This window comes from Sphaerodactylus townsendi, linkage group LG03 (assembly GCF_021028975.2).
Source record: "Sphaerodactylus townsendi isolate TG3544 linkage group LG03, MPM_Stown_v2.3, whole genome shotgun sequence".
In the NCBI taxonomy this organism is placed as follows: Eukaryota; Metazoa; Chordata; class Lepidosauria; order Squamata; family Sphaerodactylidae; genus Sphaerodactylus; species Sphaerodactylus townsendi.
In genome coordinates, this window is record NC_059427.1 from 112042006 (window position 1) to 112064345 (window position 22340).

At 42.0% G+C, this 22340-nt stretch overlaps 1 protein-coding gene across 5 annotated transcripts in view; it reads left to right on the plus strand.

Moving 5' to 3' along the window:
* NDEL1 (nudE neurodevelopment protein 1 like 1) overlaps positions 1–22340 on the plus strand; it is a 38986-nt gene that overhangs the window by 633 nt on the left and 16013 nt on the right. For 4 of the 5 annotated variants that reach the window (XR_007243954.1, XM_048489946.1, XM_048489949.1 and 1 more), the window contains exons 2-3: positions 19467–19564; positions 21868–22021. Coding sequence is in view for 4 of the 5 variants with exons in the window: in XM_048489946.1 (XP_048345903.1) it covers positions 19479–19564; positions 21868–22021 (240 nt within the window). In the remaining variant the exon portion in view is untranslated. Of the gene's footprint in view, positions 1–144; positions 186–19466; positions 19565–21867; positions 22022–22340 lie in introns of those variants that run through there. The other variant, XM_048489947.1, reaches the window with a different exon arrangement.

Here is a 22340-nt window from a genome sequence, read left to right on the forward strand (position 1 = left end):
TGCGTCACCGCAGCCTCCTCTCCTCGCGAGTTGCACGAACGAGTTGCTCTTTGTGCCTGCGTAGAGCTTCGGATGGGGCATCCTGTTTAGCTCTTCCGTTATATCTCGAACTCTCAACCTATCGAATCGGATCATCAATCCCAATCGGTATCAACTTGCTTCTAGCTGCCCTGTAGCTACCCAAGGTAAGGGTTTGCCGGCTACTTCAAGCAGCCTTTCTCACGCTCCCAGATATTAGAGACCTTCCCCACCTCCAGTGAGGCCTGTTACAGATAAGTGCATTTTTAACCATTCTTTGATTCTTTTCACTAGTGGAGCCCCTTTATGGGTGGCTGTTCCAGGCATTCTGGTGTAGTGGCCTCTTTCTGAGTCACTTGCCTCCATGGTGTAAGCATATGGACTTGAATGTAGTGCAGCAACCCTAGAACATCAAAATGGATATAATTGAGTCGTTATAATGAGGTATTGAACTTGGCCCCTTCAAGGCCATTGATGTTCTTGTTTTTGTTTCATTCATGTAATAAAAGGTGGATCTAACTTTTTTTTTGAAAGTACAAATGTCTGAGGGAAACTGAATGTTGCTTTCTTTCTCTTGGCACACACCATTATTTCATACACTTCTTTCCCCAGCCTGACTCACTTCCAGTGCTGGGACAGTGGCAAGAGACTGCATGAAGTGCTAGTGGGCAGGAAGATAAGAGGCAATGTGTATTTTTGTTCCTCTCATTTTATTGTACGTATCATCCACTCCATTTACTTTTTAAAATCTCTTGACAGAATAGTGAAAATTTTAGATTGGGCCAAAATTATATATTCAGAGTACAGTTAATTTAAGCATAAACAACACATCATCTCAACCAGTTGAGATAAAAAGAGGTGTCAAACAAGGATGCCTTTTGTCAGCATTATTATTTAATATTTCTTTGGCGCTGCTAGTGATGTTAATTAGAGAATCATCTAACATAAAAGGTATTCAAAGTGGAGTCCATCATTATAAGATAAATCTATAAGATAACTGTTGTCCTAATGTTGACAAGTGGATTCTGAATTCTAATAAAATCTTTCTCTTAATCAAATTTAAAGAAAAGATATGATGTATCACAATTGCAAAGAATTTGGGAAATATTTGTTGTCAAATCATAATGTCTATATTCATAAACTTTTTTAAGCAAAAAAAATCTCTACAGAGGCATACCCTAGTACTTACTGGAACTAAACTTCAGAACATGGAACTGAATTGAATGTATATTCTCCCTTGTTGCTCTTGCCTTCATATTTCTTTTCAGCCTCATCCAAAACCGGAGGTGGCCCGGGATGGTGCTTCTGCCATGCTGCCCCACCCCTATCAGAATGCTTTCCAGCAATGTGGGGAGGCAGGAAAAACTAACCCCCCCACACACACACATATATACCAGAAAGACCTCCATTGAGTTAAATGGAGTTATGCCACCTAGCGGCAAACCCACATTCCTTGGGGCAAAGCCTGGGTAGAAGCCAACTAATGTGGGCTCCACCACCAAGAATGCCCCAGGTTGCACTGGCATCATACTGGACACCAGTGCAGCTTGGAATGGCTGCCGCCCTCCCTGATCATAAGAACATAAGAACATAAGAACTAGCCTGCTGGATCAGACCAGAGTCCATCTAGTCCAGCATTCTGCTACTCGCAGTGGCCCACCAGGTGCCTTTGGGAGCTCACATGCAGGATGTGAAAGCAATGGCCTTCTGCTGCTGCTGCTCCTGAGCACCTGGTCTGCTAAGGCATTAGCAATCTGAGATCAAGGAGGATCAAGATTGGTAGCCAGAGATCGACTTCTCCTCCATAAATCTGTCCAAGCCCTTTTTAAAGCTATCCAGGTTAGTGGCCATCACCACCTCCTGTGGCAGCATATTCCAAACACCAATCACACGTTGCGTGAAGAAGTGTTTCCTTTTATTAGTCCTAATTCTTCCCCCCAGCATTTTCAATGAATGCCCCCTAGTTCTAATATTGTGAGAAAGAGAGAAAAATTTCTCTCTATCAACGTACTCTACCCCATGCATAATTTTATAGACTTCAATCATATCCCCCCTCGGAGCGTCTCCTCTCCAAACTAAAAAAAGGAGTCCCAAGCGCTGCAGCCTCTCCTCATAAGGGAAGGAGTGCTCCAGTCCTTCAATCATCCTCGTTGCCTTTCTCTGCACTTTTTTCTATCTCTTCGATATCCTTTTTGAGATGTGGCGACCAGAACTGGGCACAGTGCTTAAAGTCTGCAGTGGCACCGCAGTATTTATATAAAGAGCATGACAATCTTTGCAGTTTTATTCTCAATTCCTTTCCTAATTATCCCCAGCATAGAGTTTGCCTTTTTCACAGCTGCCATGCAGTGAGTTGAGCATTCCCATGGAACTATCAGCTAAGGCGTAAATCCCTTTCCTGGTCTGTGACTGATGATGGCACTGACCCCTGTAAGTATTATGTGAAGTTTGGATTTTTTGCTTGCCCTATGTGCATCACTTTTACATTTAAGCTACATTGAACTACATTTGCCATTTCTTAGCCCACTCACCTAATTTATCAAGGTCCGCTTGGAGCTCTTCGCAACTTGTCCTTCCAGTTCCTCTACACCCCTACATAATTTAGTATCATCCTGCAAACTTGGCCACCACACTACCCACCCCTGCTGTCCAGGTCATGGTGATGAATAAGTTAAAGGGCTTTGGTCCCAAAACGGATCCTTGTGGGACACCACTGTGTGAGAACTTCCCATTTACACCCCACTCTTTGTTTCCTGTTCCTCAACCAGTTTTTAATCCATGGGAGGACTTCCCCTCTTATTCCTTCATTGCTGAGTTTTCTCAACTTAGTCTCTGGTGAGGAACTTTGTCAAAAGCCTTTTGGAAATCCAAGTAGACAATGTCCACTGGTTCCCCCTTATCCACATATCTGTTTACACCCTCAAAGAACTCTAGTAAGTTTATGCAAGATGGGACTTGCCTCTACAAAAGCCATGCTGACTCTTCCTCAGCAGATCTTGCTTTTCTACATGTTTAATAATTTTATCTTTAATGATAGGTTACCACTAATTTACCAGGAACAGATATCAAACTGACTGGCCTGTAATTTCCGGAGGTCCCCCCTAGACCCTTTCTTAAAGATTGGTGTGATGGTGGCCATCTTCCAGTCTTCAGGGATGGAGCCTGATTTCAGGGATAAAGTTTATATTAATGTAGAGAACATCCAGCAATTTCATGCTAGAGCTCTTTAAAAGACTCTTGGATGGATACAGCTGGGCCAGGGGAGTTTGGTAGCATTTAGTTTATCAATGGCTGCCAGAACTTCTTCCTTGTCTACCACTAGCTTCGCTGGATTCCTCGGATTCACCTCCTAAGAAGCTTGGTTCAGGTGCAGGAATTTTCCTCCACCTCCTCTTGGAGTGAAGAAGACAGATGCAAAGAATTCATTCAGCTTCTCTGCAATCTCCCTGTCACCTTTTAGCACACTTTTTGTTCCTTCATCGTCTAACGGACCTACCGCTTCCCTAGCTGGCTTCCTGCTTTTGATGGACTTGAAGAACTGTTTGTTGCTAGTCTTGATGTTCGCAGCCATGCGTTCCTCATAATCCTTTTTTGCCTCCGCCACAGCTAACTGGCTATAACTTTTGCCACCGACATGTTCTCTCTGGTATTCTTCATCAGTTAAGTTGGACTTCCATTTTCTAAAAGACATCTTTTTTTTCCTAATAATTACCTCAACCTCCCTTGTTAACCATGGTGGCTTTCTTTTGGACTGAAGCTGCCTTTTCCTAACCCTCTGGAACACATTCCAGCTGAGCTTTTAAGACTGTGTTTTTAAATAACCTCCAAGCACCTTGGACATTTTTGACTCTCTTGATTTTCCCTTTCAGCTTCCTGCGCACTATCCCCCTCATCAAATGCTGCTGCAGTCTGCGGCACCTGCCCACCTCCCAGTTTGTCCACTCTGCCTGTGCATTTTGCAAATGTGTTGGTGGAATGGGCAAACGTGCCAGTGAGAGCTTGTGCCAGCTCCATTGACCCATTCACGCCTCCCCCACTCCCCCGGATTAGGGTGTTTGCCTCTTGCAGGCTCCTCTATGTCAATCTCTAGATAACTTCTTGAGGCACTGATTTTCCTTCTTTTTTGTTTTGTGTTCTGAAAATTTGCCACATATGTTGATGCTGCTGAATCAATAATATCTGTATGACAATAACTCCTTTGCCATGTTGCTTTTTTCCGTCCAACCTTTTTAGCTTCCAGCTATGTTTGGGTGAAGGAAAAAGCCTATGAGACATTTGCTGTCAGGTGGTTGCTAGGAAACAAAAATATACTAATGATGTCAGTGCACTAAATTCCCACAAGTCCCTGAAAATATTTTCCTATTAGCCAGTGCATGGAAGTGGCAGGGACTGGTATAGATGTTGCATGTTCTGCTGGAAATACCAAGTTGCTGTAAGATTACTGTTTTCATCACAAACATTTGTAGTACACAAACCCCAAGCTCTAGCTTCTTACTCAAAGTATATAACTTCTGCTAGTAGCATTGGAAGATGAGTGCACTGAGAATATATAGTTGAACAAATTATTCCTCTAACTCTTCATGTGATGTTTTTGTATTATTTGAAGATGATCAGACAGAGGTTTTAATTGTCAGGATTATTTGTTCTTGTTACACCTCATCTTGAAGCGCTGTTTCGTTTGATATGTTTTTAAGCCATGGATTTGCTCTGAAAGCATATAGGGCTGTATGCTGGGTGTATTTCTTAAAGTATCTCCCCCCCCCCCCCTTCTTATTTGCCTTTAGCACATATCCTTCAAATTGAGCAATTAAGTGTTGCTTGTTAAATGGATCACATCTACGTGACTCAAGGCTGCATCACGTTGTATCTGTAAGTTATGTGTCAGTTTGTCTAATCGTCCCTAACTTTTTTTTTCAATGAAAGATGCTGCTGAACTTTGCAGTGAGAAGCAAAGAAGAAAAGAGGGCTTGTGATAATAGGGGCTAACTCTTTCCCTGCTGGTAACTTATTTTGCCAAGCTTACTATCAGGCTTTTTTTTGTGGTAGGGGGACATATAGTTTTTCCTGGGTTGGGGGAGCAATGAGACGGTGAGCTGGCTTTGAAGGAAAAACCCCAGCAGGAAATAATTAATCTTACCTTACTTTCAGCCTTTTCTCCACTCTTGGTTGCAGCCTCCAGTGACTCTTCATTTAGAAATAGTTGGGAATTCTGTGTAAAAGTGCAGGTTAGCTTTCAGCATGAATTTAGGGCACCTTCTGAAGTGCAGAACTCTTATTATAAACATCAGAGTTTCATTAAATAGGTGTTTAGCTTGGGAATATTTGTAGCAAAGGAGAGAAAACAACTGACTCACTTCTGATGGGAAGTGGTGGAGAGTCTGCAGTAGCTCTGAGGACATGTCATCTCTGTCTGCCTAAGCTTGCATCACTGATGAAATGCATGCCTTCCTATTTATTTCTGGGTCCATGTAATTTTCCATGAGGTAACGACATATAGAGAGTAAGTTGATGAACTGAAGCTTACACAGGATGCAGGTCTGTTGTTACTCATTTCTTTTTCTGAGTACACCAGATATAATATATGCAGAGTGGTTGTGTTTTGATTTTTCTTGCATATGAGTTTCTGAATGTAGGTTAGTGAGCTGTACTGAAGAATAACAGTGTTTATGGGCTGACTTCTGTTAACTTTGTTTATCCTGTCCTAGGGAGTTCTTGAACTTGGGGTCAGTTTCTAGAGAAGGGCTTCCTGATGGGCAGCCCCATCCAAGCAGAGAGGCGGGCGGCAGTTGTGCCAGAGGAATGTTAAATAACTTTCTGATGGATAAAATGGCTAGGCAGATTTTCTTTACATGTCCTACTCATCCTTGTGAGAGAGCTACAGTGGTTTCTGTTGATATAGGTGAGATAATCAAGAAGAAGAGTTTGGATTTATATCCCCCCTTTCTCTCCTGCAGGAGACTCAAAGGGGCTGACAATCTCCTTGCCCTTCCCCCCTCACAACAAACACCCTGTGAGGTAGGTGGGGCTGAGAGAGCTTGAGAAGCTGTGACTAGCCCAAGGTCACCCAGCTGGCATGTGTGGGAGTGCACAGGCTAATCTGAATTCCCCAGATACACCTCCACAGCTCAGGCGGCAGAGCTGGGAATCAAACCCGGTTCCTCCAGATTAGATACACGAGCTCTTAACCTCCTACGCCACTCTGAGCAAGAGTGACTTGCTCAGTCATTTCCCAGATACTGTTCATTGGGCACAACCTTGTACCATGACTTTCAGTTTACAATTTGTTCTCCTGGAACCCAGAACTATTGCTTTTTTCTTTTCTCATGCTGGGGCCACAGATATCAGTGATAGGATGACTAGTGAGTTAAATTTATTTTTATTACAATATTATGCAGCCTTTCCTCCAAGAAACTCAGAGTGGCATATATGATGCCCTTTCATCCATTTTAACTCTCACAGAAACCCTTTGAGGTAGATTAGGCGGAGAGGGTGTGATGGACCCAAATCACTCAGTGAGTTTCCTGACAGATTGGGGGCGAGGATTATGAACCGGGTTCTCCCTGTCCGACATCCAGCATTCTAATCACTGTATCATACTCATGACAGCTTCTTTCTTTTCTTTTTTTTAGAAACCGAGATTTTTCACTCTGTAATCTCTCCTTTGCCTATAGTGTTGTGCAGAATCCATGATTATATCTGAGAAGTTTAAGCAGTGAGTCTCAGGAAGTGCTAACATCCAGCCCTTCGCTAAAAACCTATGATTCACCAGGAACTGATGTAAGCTAACTGCAATACTGACACATGTTTCTGATGATCAGTTGTTCCTTTCTGAAATAGTGGTTTCTTACTCTGTAAAATAAGAGTTTAAAAATATTTAGAGGATTTGCAGTATTCATACAAGTGATCTCTCATCCTTTTTAAAAAAGAAAACTTTCTTTGCTCTTCTTCTTTTGCAGCAGCCTGAAATCCCCTCCCCCATGTACTATTTGGGGGCAGGTCCCTCTCCTTCAGGAACAATAGTATGAACTGCTGTGGGAGAGGGGAGCACAGAAGGTCATGGCCTGTGTTGGAAGTCCTGTTTTGCATGGAAATGCTATGCCAGATCCATCTCTTATATCTGACATCTCAGACTTTTGTGGTGAGGGCATGGTTTTCAGATTAATAGTTTCTCACATGAGAGCTAGACAGCTTTCACTGCATGGAGAATTTATAACCCCAAAAATGAACTTGAACATTCGCTGTCTGAGCTGATAATTTAGCTAGTAATCATCCGTTCAGCGCTAATAGAACAAGTATGAGCAAAGTGTGGAAACTTTGTAAATTATTTGGTTTTGAGCAAATGTTATGTTAACTGCTTACTGTGTTTGTATGCTTTGAAGGCTCCCTCCCATCTTATTTTTTGTTCAGTCAGGGAAAGTTGTGTCAGTGGGTAGATTTTTGCCAGTAATATGTGCTATTATATTTCCTTAGTCTTGTAGAAAGAATGTCCTGAACACACCTGAGGGTTTTAGTGGTGAAAACTTGATGTGGGTCTCAGGATGCGTACTTTGAAAAAAATGGAATTTTCTGTGTTTTGAGAATGGTATCTATACTGGTATTTGGGCCCCAATACCATTTCAGAGTTCCAATTTGAGTGTTTATTTCTGCAATTCTGAAAAGTTTTGGTTTCATTATTCTCTATGGGGACATTTTTGTGGACAGCTAGAATATCTGTTTTTCAGTCAAATGGCAGCAAAATTGCAGGAAACATAGTTCTACCTATCCATAACTATCCACCCCAAGCTTCCAGCAAATTGATTCAAGACAATTAATTCTGTGGGCCCCTGAGCAAGATTATTCTAGTCATCCTACTTGTTTCCATTGTTCCTGTGATATAAAATACACATAAAAGCAGCCACCGGTCAAAACCCTCCAAATTGAAGCAGAACCACCAAGCCTACCAGAATTACCATCAAACCAGAAAATCTTTTTAGACCCATGAGCTAATGTGGCTAGCCCAATATAACCATTGTCAAGCCAGAGAATCCAACTCAACCCTACTTAAGAAAGGGACACTATTGAAAGATCAGCAGAACAACCGGTGCCAGAATTAATATATCAGACCTAACAGAACCACTGTCAAATTAAGGAATCCAAGCAGACACACATGCAGAATTACATCACTTCCCTGAAATGGAGTTGAACTGCATGCCTGCTTTTTGCCATCTTTGCCCATGCTCAGAGATCCATAGAAGGTTGTAAGGGAATCATCATAATTGGGCAGACATTTCTGGTGATCCCCCCCTAATGTCTGATCCCATTTCCTAGGAGAGATACCTTCCTCCTCTTCCCATTGCCTAGAAATCTTGTAAAATTGAAGAAAGGGAGGCCTAGAAGCCTTAAAATGCTGATCTTGAATATTTCTGCAATGGTTAGAAACCCAATTACCAGTATTCTGAAAAACCTGTATATTACCTGCAAACCTGAATATATCTGAAAATATTGATAAGCTATCTTTTGGATATAAATTTGGTCCACAAATATTGAAATTCAAATCCCTGTCAGGATGTTATGTTTTGTTCTGCCACAGGAGCAAGTTTCTGTTCCAGTGCTTGTAGAAAACTGTAAAAGGAAAATACATCTGTTCTGAGGAGGGATGACTCGACTGCTATAAATAAAACAATTACTGGTGGTCTTTTTGTTTTTGTTGCTTTTTTCAGTTTTGTCAGGAAATAGATTTATAACTTTGAATCCTACTAACATATCTAGCCTAGACTGGCACCTGACATTGGTGTGGTGATCTTTATTTCTCTGTTGGAGAGAAACTTCTCCAAGAGTCTTTGGCCTCTATGCATTTTGACCACTGCTGGCATTTAGTCAAGTTTTCACCCCACCTTTCCTTTGCAAAATATGCCATCTCCCCCTTCCCCTAGATATGCTGTCTCTGGTGCTGAGATGTAAAAATAAGCATAAAACAACTTTCCAAGTTATTATTGTGAAGCAGATGCTTTCTTCCATATTTCCATTTTGAAAGGCGGTTTATAAAGGAGTAGAGGTCACTAAGCCAGGTGGCTTTGACTTCTGCTTCTTAGAGACAGGAACAATGACTTGGTTTTGCACTGCTGAATATGTTGACATTGGGTATAGTAACTTAATGTCAGGTGGAAAGAAACCAGTTAATTTCTGTTAATTGGAGAACATTGCCCCACCTAGATTCCTGGAGGCAACTGTGCTTCTCATTACTTGGGTTTTTTTTCTTCTTTACCATGCAAACGAGATTCCATAGCATTGACCTTTCTTTGTTAAAAAGAAAAAAGAAATCATGTGAGATCAGATTTACATGATTTGAAGAAGTCTAAGACTCTCCTGCTTGAGGTAGGTCACAAAGTAAAATTTCAAATTATCAGAACAGCAATGAAGTAATCAAATCAACAATGTAAGAATTATGATTAAAACAAGCCAGGGGCATAGAAATATCATAAATATATTGAGAAACTTAAAATAATATCTCTAAAACAGTCCTTGGGCTAGAAGCAGTCCATAAAAAACAGCCATAAAGAATAAACTTCTCAGTCTAGGAAAAGGAAAATGTTTGCCCTGACACCTAAAGGGCATTAAAGTAAATACTAGGTGAGGTTCAGGATGCAAGACATCCAAAGATGAGTTTCCATCTCTGAGCAAGTCTTTGGTTGCTGTCTGCCTTAAGTCTGCCAGAAGGGGATCATAACTGGTTGGCTGGCTGTAGCCATACACTTATGCTTGTTCAAGGATTGTCATAGTTCACAATTCATACTTCAACTTGCTGTATAGAATCACAGATGAGAAATCCTCAATACTGCTTGTATGTACTTCTGTGGATGCAGCTGGGAAACCTACAGAAATGTTATGGACCACTGTGCTTTTTCTGACTTTTATGAAAACCATTAGCCCAGGGAAGGATAAGTTATTAATTATTTGTACTTTCTGTATCATGCACTTTATTTAAGATGTTCTGCATCTATTTTTCCTAAAGTACCAGATGAACTATGTCAAACTGTTCCCCTTTTCAGATTGTGTGAACTGATCTTGCCCCAAATTGTAATTGCTTGTTGACTTTTGCTAGAGTTTATTACTGGTGCAGAAATATTAACTATACTTTCCGAGGGTGTTCAAGAACCTGACTGATACAAACTATTAATGCAGCAAACCATAGAGTGTGATGAAACCAGCTTTGGGGCTTCTAGAAGTGAGCAACTGGAAATCCTTTATGAGTCTTCCAGAGTACCACCTACTATGATCACTCAATTTGTTGCTACTGTTCAATTCATGATGAATATATCACTGACACTGTCAATGATGATTCTTACAACTTGTCCCAATTTTTCCTTCGTTTCACTTTCTCCATGATGGGTAAAAAAAAAAAATACCTGGAGAACTATGTGTTACATTTGAATTATTCCTTTGCAGTTGTTGCCTGCCTAGTTTGCATACTACCCTGAGAACATCTTCAAGCACTTTCATGGGATGGCTTAGTTGCAGTGAACATGGAGAATAGCAATCTGTTGGTGGGGGGGGGCGGGGGGGGATGTAGTTTCTTATGCCATGTACTAGAGGTGCATCATTATTTTAGTTCCATAAATTAATACTTGTGGTTTTCTTTGATTATAGGTAGGAAAGCAAGCCAATATTGGGAAGACTCTTGAAGCTATCTTTTGGGTTGCCTTCATTGCAGTTTTAGAGGAAAGGCAACAGGGATGAGCAAAGATAAATGTAGAACTGCCTTGAAGAAAGTCTTGGTTTCAGAGTACAGTTTATTTCCTGAGTACAATGTTTTGGCTTCATTTTTCTATACGGATTTATAAATTCCTGCTACCTAAATTCCTGCTATCTAAACCATATATCCATATCTATCTGTCTGTAAAAGGCAGGGCTTGTGTGTTTTGTTGTTCTGCTCTATGTAGTGATTCTTTGAGTTGATGATCAGATTCTTCAGCCATAATTGCAGCATATTCTCACAGAACAAGCAGTTAGAAAAATACTTTTGAGGCACTTTGATTCCACTAATGGAGGAGATTCTACTTTGGTCTTGGGCTTCAAAACCTGACAAAGTACACAGAGCCTCTGATTTGAATGGGCTGAGCTGCTAAGAGACTTTCTGGCAACTAGTTTACTTCAGATGTTCTTTTAAATTTGATTCATGACTGCAGTATGCTAGTGTGCAGGAAGGTAGCATTTTGTATGCAGTGATATTTTGAAGAAATGGCCATTGGTCATAAGATGTTGTAGTTAAGATTGGTATTCTAATTCTAATCTGGATGTCCAGTTATTCAAGGACTTATTATCATTTGAGGACTGACTTAAGACATCCCTGACATGGTGCCTAGGGGCACTACAGTCCTTGACAGTACCTTTCCTGCTGCCTGCCAACTATTTTTAGGGAGTGGGCCAGGTAGGGGTTAAGCCATGTGAAGCTTATGGTTGATTACTGGAGATTTGGTTGGCTGTGCAGATTTTAAAAAAATGTTGCTTTGGTATCCACTGCCACCACAGCACAAGGATCCGTGGCAATCATTTTGTGTCTGGCTTTGCCTCCTGTGGCCTCCATTTTATAGTGACTATTTTGTTGCTGCACCTACCATGCCATATCACAATTCCAGATGTGCCTGCAGGTTCAAAAAGCGGGTATCTCTGACTTGCATTTTCAGCTTGCTTTTGCTCCAATCTTTATAGGGGCCACAATACTTTCCTATTTAAGCCTTTCCAAACCTGATATCACCATAGCCATATATTAATACTCTAGCTTCTAAGTGTGTCATTCCAGTTTAAGTTTGGAATTGCTAGAAAAAAAATAGGCTTGGTCCCTCTTCACTTTTGTTAGTGATATTGTTAAATCCTTTGTATTTTAAAATCAGGTGATTTCAGAATGTCTTCCACATGACCCTTTGAAACTGTTCTTTGGCAACTACCTGGTGATTCTGGGGGAGAGATCTTCCCAGATGGAACCAAGCAGCTGTGGTGTGAATGCATGATATCTCTTTTTAAAAATACCAGGTAGCATATGTTGGGAAAGTCCTCGGAGAAAGGCAGCCTGTTAGTGTAACACTATTGAACTTAATGGACAAGTGAGTATAAGGCAGCTTTATAGATGGATCTTCCAGTTGCTTCTCACTTAGCTATCTGACGTAGATGGGCTTATTACTCTGGCTTTGAAATTTTCATGATTGGCTAGAATTAGTGTCTCAGAACAAAATGGACTGCAAGGAATAGCTTTTTCCTAAAATGAGTCCCCATGATTCAAGCCAGACTTGGATTTTACTCTTCTAATGCAGACTAAGATGGCTACCTTCTGAAACTGTTTTCAATAGAGAAGAAACGTCCTGAACAGGTTTGTTGATGTGAACACTGTCTGGGGAAAAAAGAATTTTGTTTGGGTTTTTAATTGAGCAACTGATATGCCAGAGTTTATGTCATGATCTCTGGGGCCAAATGGCACATTCCGATGTGCCTGAGTCTGCCATAGAGGCGCCATGTTGCAGTTGTGAGTTCTTGTTGGGAATTTCACTTAAGTGTATTGTGGGGGCCCATTTGGATCAGTACCATGGAGAGCTGCCTGTTGAGGATTCTTCATATCTAACCCTGTCAGGTATGTTGCAAAGAATATGGAAATTTTGTAGTGTGTAAACACTGGTGTGTAAACACTGAATGGGAAGGCCCAGAACATTTTTTAAAAAATGGGCTTAAGAATGCAACACCAATTATTACCAAGGGTGGTTATATAAAGAAAAAAATTGTACTTTTGCTGTATCCTGGGTCTGTGAAAATGCTGAAGTATGGCTCTGGAGTAATCTTTGTCCCAGTGTCTCTTAGTAAAGAGAAGATGTATACATATGTGATCTGGTATGCTTGCGAGTAAAAATTTCCAGTGTGTAGTTGATGAATCCTTTTGTTTGTTAAAGTTTTGTCCTTGCAGAATACCTGAAATTAATAATTTGCATATTTAGCAAAGGCTCATGGGTATGCTGTTAAAAAAATTAAATTCATTTTTATTTTTATATCCTGCCCATTCCAGAAGGGCTCAGGGCGGCAACAACATATTAAAACAGTTACAGTTAAAAATCATAATTTTAAAAATGCTCGCCATAACGTAAAAGATAGCCCAAAGGCAGGACCATGCCTGCTAAAAGATTTTGTAACACAGAGAGTCAGTGAGCCTGTGTGTAGGCTGGGTGTCTGAGGCACTCGTGCCTGGCCTGGCAGGGGTGTATGGCGGGGAATATGTAATTAGGGCTTATTTTTGGAGTAGTGCTTATATTTCATACATCCTCCAACAATACTGAAAAATCATGCTAGGGCTTATTTTTGGGAAAACATTGTAGGTTTTCCAATGGAAAAGCCAAGAGGCATGCCTGTGACCAAACACAAATCAGTGCCTCCCACCCCAAGAACCATACCAGAACACAATCCAGCAGAACCACAAACCAATGCACTGTGAAGTTTAGCAGAGCCAATGTAAAAAAGAAAACACAGAAACAAAACACAAGAAAATAAGAACAGCGGCACTTTTGTCAGCTCAGACAAAGCCACAAACCAATCAAATGTGCAGGTGCCCAACAAAACTGAGGCACACTTGCAACAAAGATACTTTAAATTTCCCAAGAAAGAAAAGTCTCTGAAAGTGAGAGGAAAGAAATTCTGTGCAGCTTTAGAGGTTGAATCTTTGGTGCAGAGTTGAGTGGCATGGGCTAACAATGTCACCCAGATGGGGAAAGAACATGCTGACTTCACACTCATCAGAGGTCCAGAGGGGAGCCTCTGGGCCACAGGAGAGGTCCAGCCACCCCAATTCTTTAACAGCCCAGTAAGTTCTGCATATTTTGGGACTACAATTCATAGGGCTCCACAATGCACTCCCTCACAGGGTGGATTTGATTTAAATCACAATTTAAATCGCTAGTCAATAAGACTAGATTTAAATGATGGTTTTCTACATAAAGCCAATTCCCATGCGTATGATCTTAATATTTACCAGATGAAGCTTTCATTTTTAGAAAAATTTTCAGATGAATTGTACAGTTATAGTAGAAACACGTAAAAAGTTCCCCTCGGAATAATTTCACAATTATCTCCAGATTCATTTGAGCCAACAGGTCCTGCATTTCTTTGTTGCAGGATTTGCATTACCCATAGGCAGAGAAAATATTCCCACACTGGGTCTCTTTTATGACCTGCTGCCTTTATTGATTTTTTTCCTCTAAGAGTTCCAGCAGCTGCTGACATCTCCAAACGGGGTACTCCACACCTGTCAGTGTCTGCTCATGCAGTAGATGGGTGTCATTCACACTGTGTGAGAAGGGACCTGTAAGATGCTGGCATTTCTAGAGGAGATATGAGAAGGCACAAGTTGCAGTGTCCAGCCAGTGATTCTCTACAGAACCCAGACTCAAGGCATCCTAACCACAAGGTCTCTCCCCCACCCCTCCAACATCATCAGGTTACCAACAGTGTACTGTTAACGAGAGGTAGGCATAGTGTACCTAAGGGCAGGTCCAGAAGTCAGTTGTGAAGTGCATGAATCTCCTGCACATATGGGACAATTGGGCCCTCATGTCCCTGGCAGCCCTGTACAAGGGTTTTGTGCTCCTGTGGTGCAAGAAGGGGGCATGTACTATAGATAGGCATCTTTGAGCAGCCTGCGGAAACCAACATTTTCTACAGTTCTGAATGGCCACCCATCAATAGCGATCATTTCACCGATGAGATGAGCAACCCTTCTCTTTGCTGCCTACTTCTCACCTCTTGACACCCTAGAGCTGCCCTCACCACCATTTCTATCAAAGATGCTTGCTGTCCCTTTCCTGCTGAAAACTATGCACTACTTGCAGCAGGGGAGCATGAAGTGAGGTTGCTTGTCAACTAACCTCTTGGCTGACTGAAACTTCTTGGCCACTTCACCAGCCCCTCTTTCTGGTTATGCTTCATGAGATGGTTACAGAATCTGGAAGCCAAGAGATGAGGAATGTCTTTTCCTTGACTAATCTGGGCCCTACAAAGTGACACTGTGCCCAAAATGGATCTGCCATCATCTGGAATTGCTTCCAGACTGAGGATGTGAGGGGGCACCCACACCCCAACAGCTATGGGCACTCTCAGGGCCCCCAGCAACTATGGGTGCACCCAGGGCCACCTCCTGTGAGGAGCTCGGGGCAGACACACTGTATCTAGAGGGCACCAGAAAAGATGGCCAAAGGGGAAAGTGTTGAGATCACAGCCCCTTGGGATGCCTCTCCATTTCTTCTTCTTGCTTCACCTCTGGCTTCTCCTGGCTCCCTGCAAAAGGCCTACTGGCTCTGGAGGGACCAAAGGAGATGGTACACACAGTCCTTCAACTAGCTCCACCATCATCCTTTTGGTCCCTGGGGTGAGTTCCAGAACCACAACAGCTTGTTCCCAAAGCTCACCTCAAAAGACAGGTGAGGCAGCTCCTCCTACTGCTGCTGGGATGGCTCAACAACAGTTGGAGGAGGGGCAGCCTGAGCAGCAGACCCCTGTCCAGTACCAGCATGTGCAGTGAGCTGTGCAGGCAGTGCTGCTCCAGCAGCTGCCTCAACAAAGAGTTCCTTGCAGGGCTTCTTCATAGCACCACTTCAGCCAGAGGTCAGGACAGTAGAAAGCAGCTCAGGAGCAATTCTCTGCACAGGTGGCGGGAAAGCAGCAGTCCTCCCCCTTCCCTCCACCCCTCTAGTCTTCTTCTTCAACTTTCCCCCAGGGCCCTGCTGCACTCCCTTCCTGTCACTCTGTACTGCAGTGCAACTTAACTGACCCTGAAAATGTTTGAAGAGCCCTCCCCCAAGAAAACTAAGATTTTGTTTTGTAAAAAGGCACCTAACCTTGCTTCAAAATGTGTTTTTAAAAATGTGTTTAAAGAGCAACTGCCTAGTGACTTCCTGTTACAGAACCTGTCTAAGGTTAACTTGCAACTGTCCTGGAGATGGAATGTTAGAACTTTTTGAAAAGCAACTCTGCTAAAAATTTGTCTTGTCTCCTCTACTGCAAGTTCTTCAATTCCAGATAAGGAAATTAAGAAGAGCTTGTTTACAAAGTCAAGCTACAGTCTGAACTGATGGACTAAGTTTCTAAGGCCACCTGGCTTCAATTGTTTTAACGCTAAGAGCCACACTGAAAAGGTTAACTGTAGGCTAATTAATTATTTGGCAAACAAGATCCTTGACTCTTCTTAACACTTGGCACAAGGCTAATTAGGGAGAAACTGAAGTCCTACACCTAAGTTAAATTTGGAGGTTTTTTAAATCACTTCCTAACATGTCCTTATTAAAACTAGCCTCTGTTTAAATCGGAACTACTATATCAAAATGACTCAAATGAAATGTGTACAGCAATATAGCTCCACCAACTCAACAGAGCAACAATGAACAGACCCCCCCCCCCCCCGCCCAGCCTACAACAATAGCTCAACATAACAAAGAAGCAAGCACCAGAAAATAAAGGGCAGGGGAGGAAGAATCAATGCAAAAAAACCCTGAAAGTGTGTCTCTTCCCCCTCCCCCTGCAAGACCCTGAAACCACGAGAAAGAAACTCAATGAAAAAACCCTGGAATAGAGGTGAGAAAACACATACACACACACCCCACCAAAGGAAATACCTGTTAAAAAAAACCTCCAGAACCTCCCACTTGAGACAACAGAGACAACAAATAATCTTTGCAACTGACTTAATGAAACACACCCACACACAAAATTTTGGTGACGGGTGGGGCAGGAAAATGGCAGAACATAAGAAATTATGAAGGTCATATTTACATTTTGTTTCTTTTGCTTTGACATTTTCAACACTGAATCAAATGCAATAGACTAGTATTTGCTGGGTATGTGATCTGAATGCTCACTTCAGAAATGTGGGTCAGAGGTGTGGGTTGCCTGAAGGGAAAGTGGCCATTGATAGTCGTCAACATCTAGCAGTAATCGTTGGCTAAAATTAGCATTTGCTCACATGCGGGCAGTGGACAAGTGCATTTTTGTTCTTCAATTCCAGATGTGGGCAATTCCAGATTCCTGCCTATGTGTGACATTGGGTGGAAAAGTGCATTCCAGTTAGGAAATTAAAAGCAGCTTGTATGGAAATAGCCCTGAAACTAATTCACATGCTAATGCTAATTGCTTGATGTGGCTGGATTTTTGTGGTGAGGGCTCAACTCTGGACTCTTGGGCATCCCTTTAGAACAGGGGTAGGGAACCTGCGGCTCGAGAGCCGCATGCGGCTCTTCTGCCCTTGCACTGCGGCTCAACGAGCCTGCAGGTAGCAGGGCGGGCGCACTAACTGCCCGCGGCCGGCTGGGCTGCGCTGCGGGCTTCCCCTCTCGCCTGCCTCATTGGAGCGGGGCGGGCGCTTTCCTGGCAGCCGGTGAGGCCGAGCTGCTGGCCCCATCCTTGCCCGCCCTGCAGGCAGCAGGGCAGACGCATCCATGCGCTTCTCAGAATGAGCGGAGTAAAAGGTAAAAAAACCCAATATATACAGTGTTATCTTTATTTTAAATGTCAAAAATTATTTGCGGCTCCAAGTGTTTTCTTTTCCCATGGAAAACGGGTCCAAATGGCTCTTTGAGTGTTAAAGGTTCCCTACCCCTGCTTTAGAATTTTGCCTGTAGGAGGAGAAATATTGATTGGCGCCAAGCCTCAGAGGGAGAAATCCAGAGGATTTGTTTTTTTTTTCAGCAAGCATGTTGTTTCTTGTTTTGTGGGTTAATGTAACTACATTATAACTATTCCTTGTTAACAGGCATCCTTTTATCTAGGTGCTTCTATACAAATAATGGACTTGAATCATCCTGCTACATTCAACCCATTCTAAAGTTGTTAGAAAATGTTTTTTAAAAAAAAACAGAGGAAAGAAAGACTTAATTCTGAGAACTTCTGAATTCTCCCCCTCCTCACAAGCCTTGGATCACAAAACTGTGACTCAGTGGATGGAGCCACTCACAAATGATGGCTTGTACAGAAAAATATGGTATTTCAGAGCTCATGTGCCATTATTGGGTGGGAAAAACCTTTTTCTGCTGTTTTCTAAGAAGCAAGCCACCATGCCAAATTTTAGGGGGGAAAGTTTATTCTGTTTTCCCAGTAAGAGGCAAATAGAAGCTTATATTACAAGGAGAATGAATTGTTGGCATGTTTCTTTCCTGTCCGCAGCAAGGATGTCTATGCATGGGGCAGGAGGATGGAAAAGTGTGCTAGTACAGTTGTTTCCCCATCCATTGCTGATGGATGTTTTTGTGCGTACATGAAAGAGTAGCTTTAAAAGAAAGCATAAGAAAATGATTACAGCAGCACTGGAGAAGGGGCAGACAGGTACTTTTGATTACTTGGAGAGTAATTGGTCACTCCTGAGTTACTTTCTATTTACCCATTTCAAAACGTGGAACTAAAGAAACTGGACATTCAATCTTTTTGTTTTGTAGAGTAAAAACAAACTATTGCTGGTCTAAAATAGGACTAGAATTTGACCTTCCCTAATTATCATCTTTTGGGTGCTTCACATATTTAGATACACATTCACACATTCCACCCTGTGGCTGGAAATCTTCCATACTGAAGATGTTGATCATCAGTTTGCATATCCCTTAGCCAGAACTGCCTTGCCATCGTTAACTCTTCTGTGTATTCTGGCGTTAAGACTGGCTTTTCAAAACACTGACAGCAAAGATGTCAAATGTGACCCTGGGCCAGGTGATGCCCCTTGAGCAGGCTTGTCAGGCCTGTGAGCCAGTTGAGGCAAACATCCTCCCCGCATTCCTGATCTGGCCTGAAGCCTACTTTGGGCTTACCAGTCTAGGCTACCACCTCTGGGGTGGTGAGGTTGCTGTGGGTTTTCCAGCTATGGCACTCACCCCCTCCCTGCCCCCATGCCGACTACCTCCCCCAGTACCATTCTGGGCTGGGTAGGTTGCTGCAGGCTTCCTAGTTACAGTAGCCAGCCCATGCCCCCCAGTGCCAGCAACCTCCTACAGTGCCATTCTGGGACACAACCTACGGCAGGGCCAATGTGGGGCCTTGCCAGCTGTGGCCACCCTCCCAGTGCTGATCTCATCTTAGCTGCTGAGTCTGTTGGGGCTTGCCAACCAAGACAACCCCCCCGGCCCAGCCCAACCAAGTCACATATAATATTCGTCCCTCATATCAAATGAGTTTGACACCCCTGACTTAAAGCCTCAAATAAGATGAAGCATCTTCTGAAGATTTTTGAGACCTTGTTCTAAATTAGGACTGAAATCTTTGTCTTGCAGCTTTTTCATTGTCAATTAGAAAGTATACATCAGCTCTTCTGGTGATGGGAACAGAAGTTGAGGAATATATCAACTTGCCTTATACTATGTTTAACTTAGAAAAGCTACTGTGTGATTTGACTAGCACAAGAGCAAGTTTTGAACATTCTGTTAAGCTTTGTGTCCTTACTTATTTTGTGATGTATTTTGCAGGTTTCCTTGATCATGGATTGTGGAGAAATGCCTGATTTTTCATGTCCAGAGGAAGAAACTGCATACTGGAAGGAACTTTCTTTGAAGTACAAGCAAAGGTATAGCAGCTTAGTTTTGTGGTAATATATTTGACGTTATCTTTGATAGGCGTTAATATATTGGAATTGCTTTTTTGCGATAATCTTTAAAAGCCTGTTCCAGAAGCAAGAATTCTGCAGTTCAGAGCTAGTCTCTAGGATAGCTGTGACCACCATGCTGTGGGATGCAGGAACCAGGGCTTTGTCCAAGACTGTCCTTGCACTGTTAGAAATCTAGTTTTATAAAGAATGGGCCCCTTTATCGTCTCAAGAATGCTGCTGCTTGCTAGCGTTGGCAGATTCAGTCTCATGCCTCGCTGATGAACTAATACTGTGTCTCGTTTGCTTTGGAGTGCCTCTTCAAAGTTTTGGTTAAACTGAAGTTTTTATTATAAAGTAATTCCTAGCTTATGAATTATAGGACTTTCTGACTCAATGTGGCTTGTCAATGATTAAATTGCCATCTCGCCCCCTCCTCCTTTTTATTCTGTGAGTGTAGTCCATTAAGTGTATGATCCAAATTAATTCAGTCCGCTGCTTGTATGCAGAATATTCCCAGTGTGAAGTGAAAGACAAGGCAGCTGTTATGTGTCACCAGAAAGCAAACCCCCTTCCAGACCAGATAGTAGCTTCATTGTCCTGACTTGTAGTGTTTCCTTTTGTATAGATTTTGTGCTGCACTTTGCCAAGGCAATGCTGTTTAAAAAGCAAAAAAAAAAAAGGTTAATAGTATTAATTGTAAAGGCAGTGTGGTTTTTTAGCAGCTTAATATATTTTAGGACCCTTAAATAAATACTCGCTGCGCTCATATCAAAGTTGTTAACATATTGCCAGGTATGAATGTTCGAAGACAGCTATTGTTCCTCCTGAGGGCCAAACATATGTATAGATGGGACATTTGCGAACAAATCCTCTTGGGTTGTTTTTTCCCCAAAACGTTAATAGCAACTACGGGGAGGGGGGGGAATATTGAATTAGGGTAAAGGTATATAATTGCTTTCTTGGTTCAGATCTAGTCTTTCCCCCTGGAGCTGCTGTTCTTTTGGAAGGAAAATATATAGATATTACCATGCTCTTCGCTAAAATCGGAATAGTAGACCTGTGTGGTTATTGTTAATACTTGTATAAAAATTGGGAGAGTTGTGCATTGATAAACATCTCTGAAGTTATAAATTATGTAAGATACTGAGATCCAAAGACTAACTTTAGGTGCTCAACACCTTGAGGGTACTCCATAGAATGTTGACTTTCCTTTTGAGGAATGGTCTCTTATGCTACATTTTACCTTGTTTCACATAAAGACCTAAACAGAATTGTAACTTCATCCACCATTTCCTTCCCCCCACTCCTCGATGTGCTCCAAACACACACACCCTTTGATGTAGCCTGGTCTGGATTAGACAACGGGGGGCGGGGGGGGGGGGACGTGGAACATATTTGGGGGGGAAGGCAGATGAAATGGCAGATGAAATTACAATTTTACTTAGGTCTTTATGTGGGACCAATTTAACTGTTATATTATAATATCTTAAATAGCTTAGGGGCTCCCCGGAGCCATCCTGGCAAAGTGTAAGTTTTAAAATAAGTAGCTAAAAAAATGGTCATGGCGCAGTAATCAAGGAGATTCAGATAGAATTTCATGAATTGGAGTAACCAGGTCACGTACAAGTTTAACAGTTTGTTCATTTTATCATATGGACTTGGTCATTCTTACTGCAAAGGTCCCTTCCAACACATGACAAGTTCCTTTTGATAATGTGGGCTATTTCATGCAAAGATTCCCAGTAAAAAAGTTAAGTAACATCTCAACCCAAATCTCTAGAAAACCAATCTCAGCAATATTAGGGATATATTAATGGCAGGGATGTTAGGGATACATTAATGTTCCTCAAAGTAGAGCCTTGAGGAACCTTTAGTGCAGAATAGAACAGCTGTCTCCCCAGCACCATGTTAGGCAGGCTGTCTGATAGGAATTGAACTACTGTAGTGTAGTGGTTTAATCTCTCAGCGCTATTTGGTGACTAAGTAGGTTATTCTGATAAATTGTATCAAAACCATCTAGGAGGTTCAGGAGACTGTATGGTCATACATGCCTGGAAAAAATGCTATATTGGCCTTTTCCAGGAGATGTCTGTAAGATAATGTACAGCAATCATATCAGCATGCTTTTACAGGGGAGAATACTAAATTCTCATGATAATCTGCATTTCATTGATGTAGCAATAAATGCTTTCAGACAGAAGAATGGTGGGGTGGGAGAATGGTTGTGTATTAGGATTACAAGATAGGAATTCAGCTGCTCTGCAGTAACATCCCTCATACAGTTTCCAGGAGGCACGTGAAGAGTTGGCTGAATTCCAGGAGGGCAGCAGAGAATTGGAAGCAGAATTGGAAGCCCAGCTATTGCAAGCGGAACAGAGGAACCGGGACTTGCAAGCAGACAACCAAAGACTTAAGCAGGAAGTGGAAACATTAAAGGTAATGGTGCTGGTGAGAGAAGATATGTAGAGTAGGGGTATGCACAAAACAAAAACATTTTTTGGGAAAAAATAGATTTGGCTACATTAGTACCAAAACATTTGTGATTCTTGAAAAATCTCGAATCCCCATATCAGTATGAGCTTTTTTTCTGAAAAATTTGGTAAGTTTTTGGGCTGGCTTTCAAGCCAAAGAAAATTAGTCAAGTCCTGCATTAGCTAATCAGTTAGAGTCCAATAGTTGTTAAGAGCCTTACTGGAGTGAAAATGGAGTTGTTGCCAGGAGTGCTTTCTTCTGTAGCAAAATGTAAAGTGATGCA